The following is a 14,222-nucleotide window of genomic DNA, read 5'->3' on the forward strand; positions in this document are numbered from 1 at the left end:
TTCCCCTGAGATTCTTCTTTCACTATTACCAAAAGTAACTGTAAGCAATAAAGCTGTCATTTGCCATCAGCTATGGACTGTCTCATTATCTTTTGCGCTTGAAAAATACTATTTCATATTGAAAGAAAGTACAAAAAATTGCATTCATTCTTGTGCAGGGGGGCATCAGCAGGTTTATCAATCACATTCTTTGTAAATGTTTGTCTTACTGCAATGACCTCAATTTAAAGACCACAAGGACACAAAATCAGAAGACTATTTTCTGTACAATTTACTTCTGTAGCAATGTATTTGTATTAATCAAAATGTTCTTAAAATGTACACCATTTTTGACAAAAGTTCACTATGATAATTAAGCACTGGCTTAATACAATACAAAAAATATCAGTTGTCTCAAATAATATAAAAACTCCAAAAGCAAAAGTTACATTTTTAAGAACTCAAATGGCCACATGGATATTATCCTTCTGGCTCAGCTGAAAAAGGAAAAAAGTAAAGTCACTGTACAAATATGGTTTTTCAGGTTTTCAGGTACATGTGATCCAGTGTCCAAAACTGAAATAGATCATCAGGAATTAACCAATATCCTATATTTTAAAATATATTAGCCACACATAACACATTGGTGTTATTCCTAACATTTGAAGTATCCTTTTGTGTAATTCATGGCTTATATAGTCCTTGACTCCAGGCTGTTCTCATTCTTTCTTTTTGGTGAAGTCATATGGTTTCCACCACTGTGCAAACTGCAACACCTTTTTCCGCTGCTCCTCAAAGTTCTGTCTGATTCCTTTTCTCCAGAGCCGTGGTTCCAAGTCCAGCATGCCACCAATAATTTCCTTTGCAAGTAAAAGTAAGATAGATAATGATAAATGCAAAATTATCATACTAATTAACACTGTCTTATCACAGAATAAAGAAATATGTATTTTCAAATTATGAGATTGTCCATTTTCTTCAAGTGCTAATTAAAACTTGAAATTCTGAAAAATATACCAATTTAAACATAGAACTGCAGTTGTTAGATGGTTGCCTCAGCAAAATTCTTGTAAGCACAGCATGTTGATGTACTGCTTAAATATCCTAACACCGCAAGACTGTTAATGCATTAGTGCATTTGTGATTAAGGTAAGTTCAGAGAAAGAAAGCTGCCCACTGTGCTGTTTCTAGTGTTATACTTCTCCCCCAATTTCTCCCATGTTTTTGCAACACTGACTCTTTAAAAAAATGTTTTCTGTGACATAGTAAAGACAGGAAGAGCTTATTACAGCTCTTCCTGTATATATTTTACACTATACATACCATGAGTAGCAGTTTAACCACACGAGGATTTTAGTAGTTGTCTGTATGTGTATGCACAGTAATTTATACAAGCAGGTGCCAGTGCACCTATGTATCAATACTATGGCCATGAAAATTTTTAAATAGATGTAAGTATCTTCCATCTACAAGATTATATACCCATCATTTCAAATATCAGCAGTTCAGATGAAATTTAAAGAAACACAACTTTAGAATCACAATCTCAGTATCAGCTAGTGAAAAAATCAACTACTTCATTAAACCAGCCAAGTTACAATGACTCATCAAGAAAAGACAGATAATAAACTCAGATAGGGAACATCAAAGTAACTGTTCTGGCAACATCTTGCTTTAATTACTTAAATTTTCCAAAACAGCCTATAATTGGTAAGTTAATCTTCTACATAACAATACCTTTCCAAAGTAATGAGGGAAACTGTGTTGATCTTCAATCACATGAGCAAATCCTCCCTGAAGGCCGAAGTCCACAGAAAAGTATGGCAACCCTTTAGGAACCTACACATGCAAAGTCACATTTTCAGATGTTTAACAAACATTGCTGGCATTTAGTCAACCTCCCCACAGGAGAATTAATTAGAACATGGTTTTGCAGTTTTATGTGTTATTTTAAACTACCTCTCAAACCAACTACATGTAGGATAAAACTGCAATAGAGAAAAAGTAAAGCAAATAGGTAAGGGAAAAGCACAATTTACAGCAACTGGACAAAAAGACACTGAAGAGAGGATGACTGGATGGCAGAACCTCCAGAGGCCACAGCTGGAATAGCAGGTAAGAGATGAGGACACCAGGCAGCAGTGGGCACAGTGGGCAAATGCCTCCCTGACTCCACATCTATGAATTACATAAGTTTAACAGAAATTTTAAGACAACCACTAGCAAGCTGCATTTATTAAAGATGTTGAATTTGGTCAACATTCCTATGGTAACAGGAAATATTTACCCTGCAAAAAAACTGACTCCCAGGGAGAAGGGGAAACATCTTTTTGAACAACAGATTACCAGAAGCCCCCTCTATGTGAATGGACAGATATTATCCTTAGCTTGCCAAATCAGACAATAATTCTGTCAGCCTGCAGGAGAGATACTGGATATCTGCCACAACAAAGACCCTCCAGTCTAACAGAAGTGGATCCATTTATTGCTACAGTACTGCAAATAATTTCTGCTGTTTCACTGCAACAAGTTATTTTTCACTCCTTTAATTGCTGAGGACGTTCCTATACTGGTAAGATTTACAAAGCATCCAATTCATAAGCATATCCTCTGCTACAGTCCAAATAATCATACAACTTTCTGGAGGAGTGTTCAATCTATTGCTTGAAATACTGACTCTAAAAATAATTAAGACTTAATACAGAGGAGCAATGTAGCAAAGCAAGAAACATTTAACACTTTAAATGGACTTAAAAAATCATTAAATAAGGAAAAAATGGGTTGGCAGGTGATACCTTAAAGAAAAGGTCAGCTTTGTCTTATTTCTCACAATTTCTGCACACAATCCCCCCACTAGGTGATGTGTCAGCCATGTCTGACCTTCTAGCCAGGTACCACCATCTCCCAATACAACTCCCCAAATTCCCAAACCTCAGCTCAGTCTCTAAGCCACACCCTTTGATCTTTCTGAACCCTACAGACATTTCTTACCCAACAATAATGTTAAAATCACACAACTGTGTAACAATTCATGTTCAGCTACATTGTATTACTGTAAAGAACTGTCCTGACTTAATCTGAAAACTGGCCTACCTTCAATAAATATATAATAGTCACAAAAATGTAAGGCTATATAACACACATCTTCCAGCTCAATATTAAAATGACAGAACAATCTTTGAACCTAACCAATCCAGCATTATTCCTTCCAGATTTGTTTATATAAAGATGTTTCATCTCAGTATCCAGGAGACAGAGAGGGTACTGTTCCCTTGTTTTACAAAAAAAAAAGATTCATAATGCTATTTATATTTTCATTTCATAAACTTAGCAACACAAACAGCTGTTCTAGGTTAATGAAAAGGACAAATCATATTTGTTTCAGGAAAGTAATTTGCAAATCTTTGATCTACCTTAATTCTTAAAGTTAATCAAGAGGATTATGCCAGTACATGTCCTCAAAGTGTCAGCTTTGTTCTCAACTAATGCTGGCAGCTTAGTCCACCAATTGTTGAAATAAATGGGAATCTTTTCTCTAATGTCAGTTAAGAGTGCAGACTGGTAATTCTCCTCATACCTATGCCATCCTCTGATGCACTAATCTAATTGTGGTCCCTTTCTTCTCTCTTTGAAACAGTTAATAATGGAAAAATGTTAGAAGAATTTGATGATAAATTCAGGATACAAAACACTTCATTACTTACAGATTTCCGAATGTCTTTTGAAGAAAGATCAATTAACTTCTTGTTCATGGACCACTCTTCATCAGACTCCATTATAGCTTTCTGTAAAATTATTTCATCTAAAGGTGAAAACAGTCCTTCATACAGCAAATAGAGAACTAACTGTAGTGAAGTTCACTGCAGTAGGGCAAGTAACAATACTTCTTAACAAAGTAACTTTATTTTGGTAACTTGTCTCATTTCCACAAGCTATTTCATAAAGACATTATATAGTATCTTCAGACCCACCCAATTCAGATCCTCTGTTTATTTATTTTAATTTGAGTTTTGCTTGTCACAAGTTTCAACTTACCCCATACAAAACCTCTTATGAATTCATTACACTAAATTAGCCTTTTTCTATTTTAAACACTAAGAGAAGAATCCAGCTGAGAAGGATGATTGTCCTTAAAAACCCACAGCTGACTCTATATTCCCCATAGTATGGAACTGGGTATATTGTAGGGTAGGTAACTTTAAATTTCATTTGCAGTGCATTTTAGTGGTAGATACTTCCAAAATAAATGACATTGCATTAAATCTTGTTCCTTCTCTTTCCTTGAGTATTCAAAGAAAACACAAGTTATACCAGCACCTGAAGCACAGCAGTCAGATCTGACAGGTGAAAGGTTTCAAATGTGGTAAAAGTTACTCTATTGTTGTTCACCATACTGCTGCCCCACTTCATCAAAACCTAATCACATTATTTCCAGAAAGCATAAATAGTATCTAAAAAATCAAATAAAATAATTTACTTATAAAAAGCAAATAATGAGTCAGTTGCTGAAAGCTGAAAGGACTCAGTTCCAGGCAGAAGCTTCCGTGAACCTTTTCTTAAAAGGTCAGGGTAAAGAGACCAGAAAAGCTGTAGAAGAAATACCTATCCTGCTGTAGAATGTTCATCAGAGGCTTAAGATACATGTAAAATTTGGGCTTACTGAAATAAAATTGAGATGAAACACTATCTACATTGGTATTTCTTAAAATAGGTAACATTATTTTCTCATTTACTGCTTGCCAAGTCACAAATATTGTGCTTTAAGTTTATAGTACAAGACTCAAGTAAGAAGTACTGCAATCCTTAAAGCACTTCAAGAGGCCACAATTCTCTCATCTTCTAGTATTTCAGTGCAGTTAGACTTGGAAGAAATGCTCAGTGAAAAACAGCTCTTCCACTGACTACTTGAAAAAAAACTCTTCCATTGATTACTTGAAAAACTGAATTATTTCACACTGCTTATTTTAAGATCAAGGAATATTACAAAAGAATGGTCCAGAAGAAGGATCAAAAAACATATATTTTCAAAAACAGCACTTGAATATAATTTTTTTTACAGAAATAGATGAATTATGATATATTCATTCAAATTACTTCATAAAAAAACCATTTTTATGTACCTTGAAGTAGATTGGAGCCATATCTCCTACTTCTTTTGGAAGAGGAATGCATTCATATACCATATGATACCTCTTCTTCAAACTCATGTTTGTTTCTAGGAACACACAGTCCAAGTCTTTAGCTTCAAACATTTTCACCAATGCATTTCGGAACATCTGTTTAAAGGAAAAAAAATGTGTTATTTAAACTGACTTTGCAGAACTTTCAGATAGAATGTACTATTTCACTAGCTTATTATATTTGTAATGAACTAACAATAAAATGGAAAACAGTAGCAATCATACTAGCAAAATTATTTATTCTTTATTATTTACTAATTTAAGATTAACTATATTTCCTATGATAAAAACATCAGAAGCCTAGGAAACTATTTTGAAACACACAATATAATTAACACTACAAACTTAGTTTTAATAAATATTACATATTTTTATAGCTGAAATTGAAACCATGTTGAACTTCTTACTTCTTAACTGTAGTGCTCCATAAAACAACATGGCTTTAATAGTAGGTCCCAAGCTTGCAATTCCTAAGAAGGTAATGACCTGGCTTTTACAGACTATAGTTATGATTACCCTTTTACTACTCCTTCCAATTATACAGTTCAACAAAAAAAAAATTTAAAAATGAAAGTATTTTCACTAGGCATGCTTGATCTTCAAGTAAAATACTAATAATTGCCTCAAAAAATAGATCCACCATCTTCACTGTATGGAAGCAAACCAAATGTAATACTCAGTACATGTGGCCTCAAGCTACATTTACCAGCTCCCTGTCAGAGGGAGGAGGTGCTGCACCTACTCAAAGTGTATTTCAGGTAACAATTCTGATAGCTCCAGTGTCACGGTCCTGCACACAGCCAAGAGGCCCTGCAGGGGCTGGGCCCTACCTGCTGGGTCTCTGGCTGCCTATGTAGGTGGGAAGCTCTGATGCACTTCAGTTGTGAACTGCATCAGGTCCAGCAGAAAGAGATGGGGTATTAAAGAGTTACTAAAGAGATGAGAAGTGTGGACCTGGCCCCCAGTCACTCAGGAGCTGCAATTAAGTCCAGGCTGTCTCTTTTGGTTGTTCTGAGCTGTTTCAGGAATGCCTGTGCCCAGCCAGGTACCTGGCTGTTCTTGGCCCTGACTTCATCTCAAACCTAAGTCCTCACTGTAAACCTGCCTGGCCATCACGGGGCCATGGAGCACTTTGCCTACTAGCACAGGAACACTCCTGGCCTGGTACCATGGGAGCATGTCCTGTCATGAGATGACCTCCCCCACCTGCCTTGCCCATCACCTTGAGCCCCTGACTTGGTTCCTGCAGAGCAGCTGGCTCTGGCTGCTCCCTGGCTCTTGACAGCTGGCATTTGCATCCACGATATGCAAAAGCATCATTCTATAGCTTACAATGTTCAGATGATGAACACATTATCAAGAAGAAGGGATGATTTCTAAGAGTCATTCAAACTCATTTTCAAGTGCACAAAAGATCTAACTTTCTGATAGGATGAGTGTTTCTGAAAGTTTCTCATGATCTTGAAAAATGCTTTTTAAAAATGAAGATTTTTGTCTTACGTGTGCTTTTATACCATTTCCAAGTGTAAGCCAAGAAATCACTGAAGCTTGTAGGATCTTCATAGACCAAGGTATCACAGCCCTAAGACTCACATAATTCATAGGTAGTCCTTTTTGCACTGGTATTTTTTCCCAATTAACAATGCTCAGAAGTAGAAACAGCACCATTAAAAGGCAAATCCCAGCCAAAGGTTTAAGATTCCTTATCTTAATGTAAATGGAGAGTGATGAATCAAACACACATAAACAAATACACATCAGCAACATCATAATTTACTGTAAAAATAAAGTACTGAAGTAAAAAAGAAGGAAAGCCAATCACTACCAGGTTTTTAATGCAACGGGACTAGAAATTGAACTCTCCATCCTTTTGCCATCTTGTTCAGTATAAATCAAACTAAAAGTCTAAGAAACATGGCCAAATATATATCTAAACTAGGCATTTAAGCTCTTCAAAGCAGGCCCTTGTGCCCTGAATTTTTCCTCACTAATGAGCTTCTCCATGCTGTGACAGAAGAATGCTGCCATCATTCCCCTAAAGCAACTGATGAATTACAGCCAGAAGACACTGCCCAGTGTGCCATGACTGATATGGGCCTCTACAGCACAGAGTGACAGGTTACTCTGGATTCACAACTTTTTGTCTTCTCCTTGTCACTCCAGCCACCAGAACTCTACTTCTGAAACACACTGAAGCAAGCAATGTGGTGAGACACCAAAGGCTGACAAATACTACGACTTACAGCTGCTACCCTGCAGTGTTAACTGAAATGCAAAATCCACCAAAAAACCTCGAATATCAGCAGATGTTAGCTAACTTTCCCCAGCTGGATTTTCTTGTTTTTAAATACATTGGACTTTTCCTCCAAATTCTGAGCAGGCCAAAGCATCGAGAATAATTAGCACTGGAAAGGAGAAAACCATCCATAAGGGGAAATAAGAAGGCTTGGCTTATGCTTGGGTGCACACAACATTAATACATGCAACAGTTCAGTCAACACTGGATGTGTAAAGATTTGTATCTTTTCATATTAAAAATATTCCATGCATATTTGCTTTGGCAAGTGAGCACATCGGTGTCAAAACTACACAGTACATTAAATTCAAGAGCTTGAAGGCATACAGCATAAAGGAACTCTTTTTGCTTTAGTCCAATATGTCTCTTGCATCAGAAAGTTATTTCAGTCATTGACTGTCTGCTTATACTCTTGCTGACTTTTTCCAGACTCCTTCTTCTCTAGTACATATATGTTGGGGGAAAAAAAAAAATCATGTATCCATCACTTTCCAAAATACTTTGCTGCAAAGAAATATCTCAGAATATCTATATTCTCTCTATGAATATATTCACAGGATCAAAGGATAATGGTTTTATCAACTAGATGCCTTTTCTAACAAGTAAAACACTAGTGTTGAATACAGGGACTGCATTTGCTAATCTTCTCATTATCCTATTTTCTTTCTTATACAATTTAAAACATCTTAATTGTTTAGTTAAGAGCTTGGGGTAAACAGAAGATCGAGAATAAACATATTTATCACTTTTCCACATCCTCTTTTGCTCCTCCTGATCCTACTTGTTGCACTTACTTGTTTCTTATCCAACTTTCTTAGGCATTTCTATCTAATGTAAGAGAACTCCTTTTCTTTCTGGCTGGAAGGGAGCATAATTTACTATATGAAACAACATCAGACATGAGAATCAATGTGGGGGCAAATTTGAAAAGTCAGAGAATCCATCTGCCAGACTTGAGGCAAGACCAACGTTATTTAAATTACTACAAACTTATAAATTATGCTGGTTTTACGTCTCTAAATCTCGCAGCTACAACAATGAAACCTTTCTCTAGTCTGATATAGTCTCCAATATTTCAATATAAGAGGTGGCAAATTGTTTTCCACTTGTAATAATCCTGATGGTAGAATAGGGGATTGACAAACATAGTCATTCTCTTAGGCAGAAGCTTGTTACATCCCTCCCTTGATTAACCATCTCCAAAGAAAACAGAACTCCACATCTTCAAAATGTCTTCATAAGAGACTTGGAAAGCACAACCCATCATGCTTGGGGCTTTATTTTAATAATTCTTTTCAAAAAAGATAGAAAGTTGGATTTGAACAGAGATCTCATTGATTTTAAGAGTAAGGTATTTCTCTCTTAATTAATATCCACCCAAAACCAGATTAAAAACTAAAGACACGTAAACAACATATTTGTATTTAATTTTAAGTGATCTGCCTGCTCTGACAATTCTTTTCTTTTCCTTGGCACTCCCAAGAAAATCCTATGAAGCCAGTTATTCTATTTTCTGTAAGGGATCAGCTGTACCTTCTTCATTTCCAATAGACATTTCTCTGACATGGTTTCACAGAGCTCCAAGGACGCACATTCTGCAGCATTCCAGGAAACTTCTTCTAGTGCTCGTAAATGGAAAATTTGCTTCAGTATTTACCCTGCCTCTCTTTCCTGTTAATATTTGACCACTAATTTTCATCCACAATGTCAGAAGGTTCTGCCCCTTAGTGGAATCAGAACACACCTGCCAGACTGCAAATTATGAAAATATGTACTTATGACAAGGATGCTATTATCCACAACAAAATTATTTTACAAAAGGGTTAGAACAGGAGACAGTTTCTCAGCAGACCTGGATTTCTTCCCAGATGTCTTCATCCAAAAGAGTGGCTGCAGTATGGTGCTGTAGAGGGGCTATCAGGCAGTGACCTTCAGTAAGGGACTGGCTGCTTGGCAGAGACAAGTACACCTAGGAAAAGCAAACAAAAACTCAAGTGCCCAGTTTTCCAGCATTAAAAACCTTCCCATTTCTGAAGCTAGGAAATTCATCATTTGCTAAATTCAAACCAACAGAAGCCATTAGCTACTAACTACAGCAAGGTATTAGCAATTTTAGTACTTTTTAAAAGGGCCCATTATCTACCAGTAAATCAATTGAACTAGTATATCCTGAGAGCAGTTCCACCAGCAAGGCAGTATTATCACCCTTATAAACCAGCTGGTATCATAGCTGCTATGAATTCACACTATTTAATGCACTCCAGTGTTTTTAATATAGATATATGGCTTTATGCATTTTTAATAATATGCAGAGGGATATAGAGATAGATAGATATAGATAGATAGACAGACAGACAGACAGACAGACAGATAGATATTATGCATATTCCTTGTCATGGTTTAACTTGGCAGGCAACTAGACATCACACAGTTGTTCACTCACTCCCTGTTCCCAGTGGGATAGAGGGAGAGAATCAAGAAAAAAAGTAGAATTTGTGGGTTGAGATAAAGGCAGTTTAAAAGGACAGGAAATTAAATAACAATGATGATAATAACAACAAGGTACAAACCAAGCAATGCACAGTGCAATTGCTCACCACCCACCAACTGTTGCTCAGCCACTGAACTGGCCCCTGGCCAATTTTTCCCTGAATTTATCGACTGAGCATGATGTCATATGGTCTGAACATCCCTAAGGTCAGTTAGGGTCAGCTGTCCTGGCCCTGTCACCTCTCAACTCCTTGTGCCCTCCCCACCTCCTCACTGGCAGGGCAGTACAAGAAGCAGAAGAGTCTCTGTGCACTGCTTAGCAACAACTGAAAACATCAGTGTCTTATTAACATTACACTCATCCTAAATCCAAAACACAGCACTGTATCAGCTGTGTACCTCTCAGCTGTGTAACTCTGTGTACCTGTACCAACTGTGTAACTCTTTACCTATAAAGAGTTTCAGATCAAATGAAAATATCACTGATAAAGGAAAACTGTTGTAAAAAAAACTACAAAAAAGGCTATATTGAATATTTCAAATGTTATAAATCCAAATATTTATTCAACTTTCAAAAGCATTAACAGAACAAGAAAGGTTTCCAAACCAAACTTCTGTCTATTTCAAAGGATTCTAAGCTTAAAAATTGAATTCTCCACCTAGTTTTCTTTGATATCAAGACACAGTTCTTCACCAGTTCAAATTTCCTTCCATGAAGTGTGATTTAATCTTCCACAAATCCACCGACAGTCTAATCTCTGCACAGATATCTTTCACTATTACTCTTGTCTTCTACAAATGTGAAGCCCTGACATCAAAGATTAGCTTTAAAATTCATGACAGATTTATATATTTTTCTTCTTCACCCTTGATGAAGTTGTGGAATCAACTGAAAAAGCAAGGAAAGTAAGATGCAGAACAATAAATCCTTCCACAGAAGCAATTTCATTCCTAATTTTAAACACTCTGACATAATTTCTCTTTTATTTCCATGCTTGTGTTAAATTGCTATTTTCTTACCTTGCTGCCAATTGCAATAATAAGATGTTTAGAAAGTTCACTGCTATCAAAGCAGTAGGGGCACTTTTCCATGCATGCAGTGAGTTGCTGGTGCTCACGGATTGCTTTTCTTCTTTGTACTTCCTCCTCTTCCCCACTGCGTGCTCTCTTGGCTGCTTTGGAAACAAACATGTCATCCAGAGTGTAGTACTCTCTGTCTGTTTTCTCCATGAGCTGAAAAGATATGCAGAAAAATTGCACTTATTTATAAAGTAGCAAGAAAAAGTACTTAGCTCTTTGAAAAAGAGCTTCCTTCCTTGAAAAAAGCATAAAGTACATAAGCAGTAGCATTTCTTCTTTTCATACGGCATCTGCTGCAGATGGAATCATCAGGTACCTCTCCTGAGAGCAGTCATACACAGATATTAAAATATAGATATGTGACAGCAGTGAGAAGAGTATATTACTATATTCCATTTCAAATTAAAGGCTAGGTATTTCAATATTATCTTGGCATAACTTTGGCTATCTTTAAATAGACGCACAATTTCATATCTCATTTTTATAACATATTTTATCCTCTCCTGTCTCCTCCTCCTCTCCTTTTACAACTACCGTTAAATAACCTTTTGTGAAATAACTAGATCGTGACTCTGCACTTCATATTCACATTCTGTGAAAATATTCCAATACTTATTCTTACCAAGGGAACAGGACTAAGCCATTTTGGGAAGAAAACAGTCTTTGCCTTCAATACTAAGTCTTTCTGAGTGCACCTGTCGCATGCCACAACAAATCTTAATATATTTTAGGATACTGACTAGGGTAACCCTAGAAAAGAACTAATGTTAACTGGAGGCATTTGGAAGGCATGCCTTCATAACTGAGGCACAGTCTTAAATTAAAGAAATACTTCCAAATATCCCAGACACAGTTTCTGTAGATAATCTGATACTAAAAAAAAAAAAAAAAGGACACAGTACATAACTGACTTTTAACTTTCCCCAAAAAAGATAAAAGTTCTTGCTTTTTCCAAATACTGCAGTCCTCTAACACAGACCAAAACCTTGTTTTAAATACGTTCAGTACTCTTCTTATCAAACAATTGAGGAGGAGCCTCCTTAATATTACTTTATTCAGCTATAATACACTTAACTGCTTATGTGCATTTCCTACTGGAAGCCACTGCAGACTAAAATCAACAGTTCAAGAATTTAACTCCATTCTTCTTCTGCCTTGCCGTAATTCTACATTTAACAGAAAAAGGAGATTTCTGAGATTTAGAAAAAATATGTATTGGTTTGGGTGTCTAAAATCATGTCTCTGTTCTTCTGTCATAAAAGCATTAATAAGGTAAAGTCAGACCTGCAGCCGAAGCACTGCTTGGAGAATAGCAGCATTTTGTTATTACCAAACATTAAGTTTGGGATTTTTATTTAAATCAAAATTCTGTCATGAATTTTGATTTAAAGATGAGAGACTGGAAATACACAGGAAACATGACAGTTGGCAGACTAGAAAGGAAAGGAAGAGTGGAAATCACAACATTTTGGCTATCAGGAGTATCACGTGGAGCAGAGAATACCATTACTACTCTGCTCTGCTTGCACTTAGAAGTAGCCATGGAAATTCCTGGTTTGTTACACACAACCTCCACAACCTTTTTTAAATAATAGTACTTTCCAAAATGCTCCACAGAATCCCTTGTGATAGAATAAATATCCATCTTATTAAACAGCCTAGATAGAAGATGCCTCTCTTCAAGATGGATAAATTGCTGAATACAACATGATATCTGGGATCCAAAGCAACATTCTTACATAGAAAGTAGCAAACTTTTATAAAGTAGGTGCTGTCTAAAATCCAGATTTTGTTTGTTCTGGCACAGTCATGACCAACAGATCATAGAACCATACAATGGTTTAGTTTGAAAGAGACTTTGAAGAGATACCTTCCTCTAAGCCAAGCTGCTCAGGGCCCCATCCAGCCTGGTCTTGAGTGCTCCAGGGATGGGGCATCTACAACTTCTCTGGGCAACCTGTCCCAGTGCCTGATTTCCCTCAAAGTAAGGAATTTCTCCCAAATAAATAAACTAAATCTATCCTCTTTCTGTTTGGAGCCATTAACCCCTGTTGTATCTGCCTGTGTGATTTCTAGTCCCCCTTTAGGTACTGGAAGTGTTATAAGGTCTCCTTGGAGCCTTCTCTTCTCCAGGCTAAACAACCCCAACTTCTCTAAGCCTGTCTTCATAGGAGAGGTGCTCCATTCCTCTTTTAAAATATTTATACTTCTATTTGTACAACAAGGTGCCCAGTGAGTTCTGCCAATTGTATTACTTGGCTATAACTAAATCTCTCAAAAAGAAGTTAAAAGGGAATTGAAACAACAAGAAGAAATCATTCTCTAAAATGCCAGAAGGAAAGCAAGTAATCATTTAAAAAACAATTTCTTTCATACATATATTCTTCCATACAAAAGACAGAATTAGTACACATCCAAAGAAGGAACTATGCTGATGTATTAGAGTTGCTGGAAAGCTGCTGTTCTGAATCATAGGTGCAGCATCACACCTGCCAAACATGAAAGCCAATGCATTTTGCATTGTGCATTTAGTTCTCTTGCCATGATTGATATTGTTTGGTATTGCCCTTGCTGCTCAGGTGCTGCACAGAGATCAGAAAGATGCAGGAAGTCATTCTGATCTATTAGTTTAAAGTTGGGATGTCCTCCAACACATCACTGAATTACCTAAAGCTAAGAAAGGAAATGCACCTGAAGTCCTTGTTCCTACCAGACTGATTAAAGCCCAGAGCTGTGCTAAATTGATATGTTCATAAGACACATCAGCTCTACAATCCCCAGTCTTCTTTTTCCTACTTCACTTTTCTTTATTCTGGGATTATCTCCCACATTCTTCCTTCATATACATCCTCTTTTTTTCCAGCCTTCCCTTCTCTTTTGGCAAGCACTGATTAACCAGAGGACACAAAGGCATCTTTAGGACTCTTAGCACGAGGCAAAATGACATGGCCTCCCACATCTCATAGCATAATTGTGCAACTGTCATTGCTACCATCCATCTGATTTTCCATAACCAGGATGCAGTTTTCATTTCACCAACAGAGAAGAATCACAATTGTGCTTGCCCTGGCTGAGAGAGGCCTGTAATACACAAACATTTAAACAGCAGCCAGGGAAGGCATCCAAACTTCTCACAGGAGCCCTCTGGGCTTTCATTTGGACAGCTCAAATACAGTGCAAATGTGGCTAAAACCCAC

At 36.8% G+C, this 14,222-nt stretch overlaps 1 protein-coding gene across 2 annotated transcripts in view; it reads right to left on the reverse strand.

The window, feature by feature from the left end:
• Positions 1 to 256: 256 nt before the first annotated feature.
• Positions 257 to 14,222, reverse strand: part of CWF19L2 (CWF19 like cell cycle control factor 2) — a 59,946-nt gene continuing 45,980 nt past the window's right edge. For both annotated transcript variants that reach the window (XM_054271607.1, XM_054271606.1), the window contains 6 exons: positions 10,966 to 11,178; positions 9,308 to 9,424; positions 5,100 to 5,255; positions 3,684 to 3,764; positions 1,717 to 1,818; positions 257 to 839 (listed from right to left, as the gene is read on the reverse strand). In XM_054271607.1, coding sequence (XP_054127582.1) covers positions 699 to 839; positions 1,717 to 1,818; positions 3,684 to 3,764; positions 5,100 to 5,255; positions 9,308 to 9,424; positions 10,966 to 11,178 — 810 coding nt within the window. In that variant the 3' untranslated portion in view covers positions 257 to 698. The remainder of the gene's footprint in view (positions 840 to 1,716; positions 1,819 to 3,683; positions 3,765 to 5,099; positions 5,256 to 9,307; positions 9,425 to 10,965; positions 11,179 to 14,222) is intronic.

This window comes from Melozone crissalis, unplaced genomic scaffold (assembly GCF_028551555.1).
Source record: "Melozone crissalis strain CALT ecotype California unplaced genomic scaffold, PUWL_Pcris_2 ptg000013l_1, whole genome shotgun sequence".
Taxonomy (NCBI): Eukaryota; Metazoa; Chordata; class Aves; order Passeriformes; family Passerellidae; genus Melozone; species Melozone crissalis.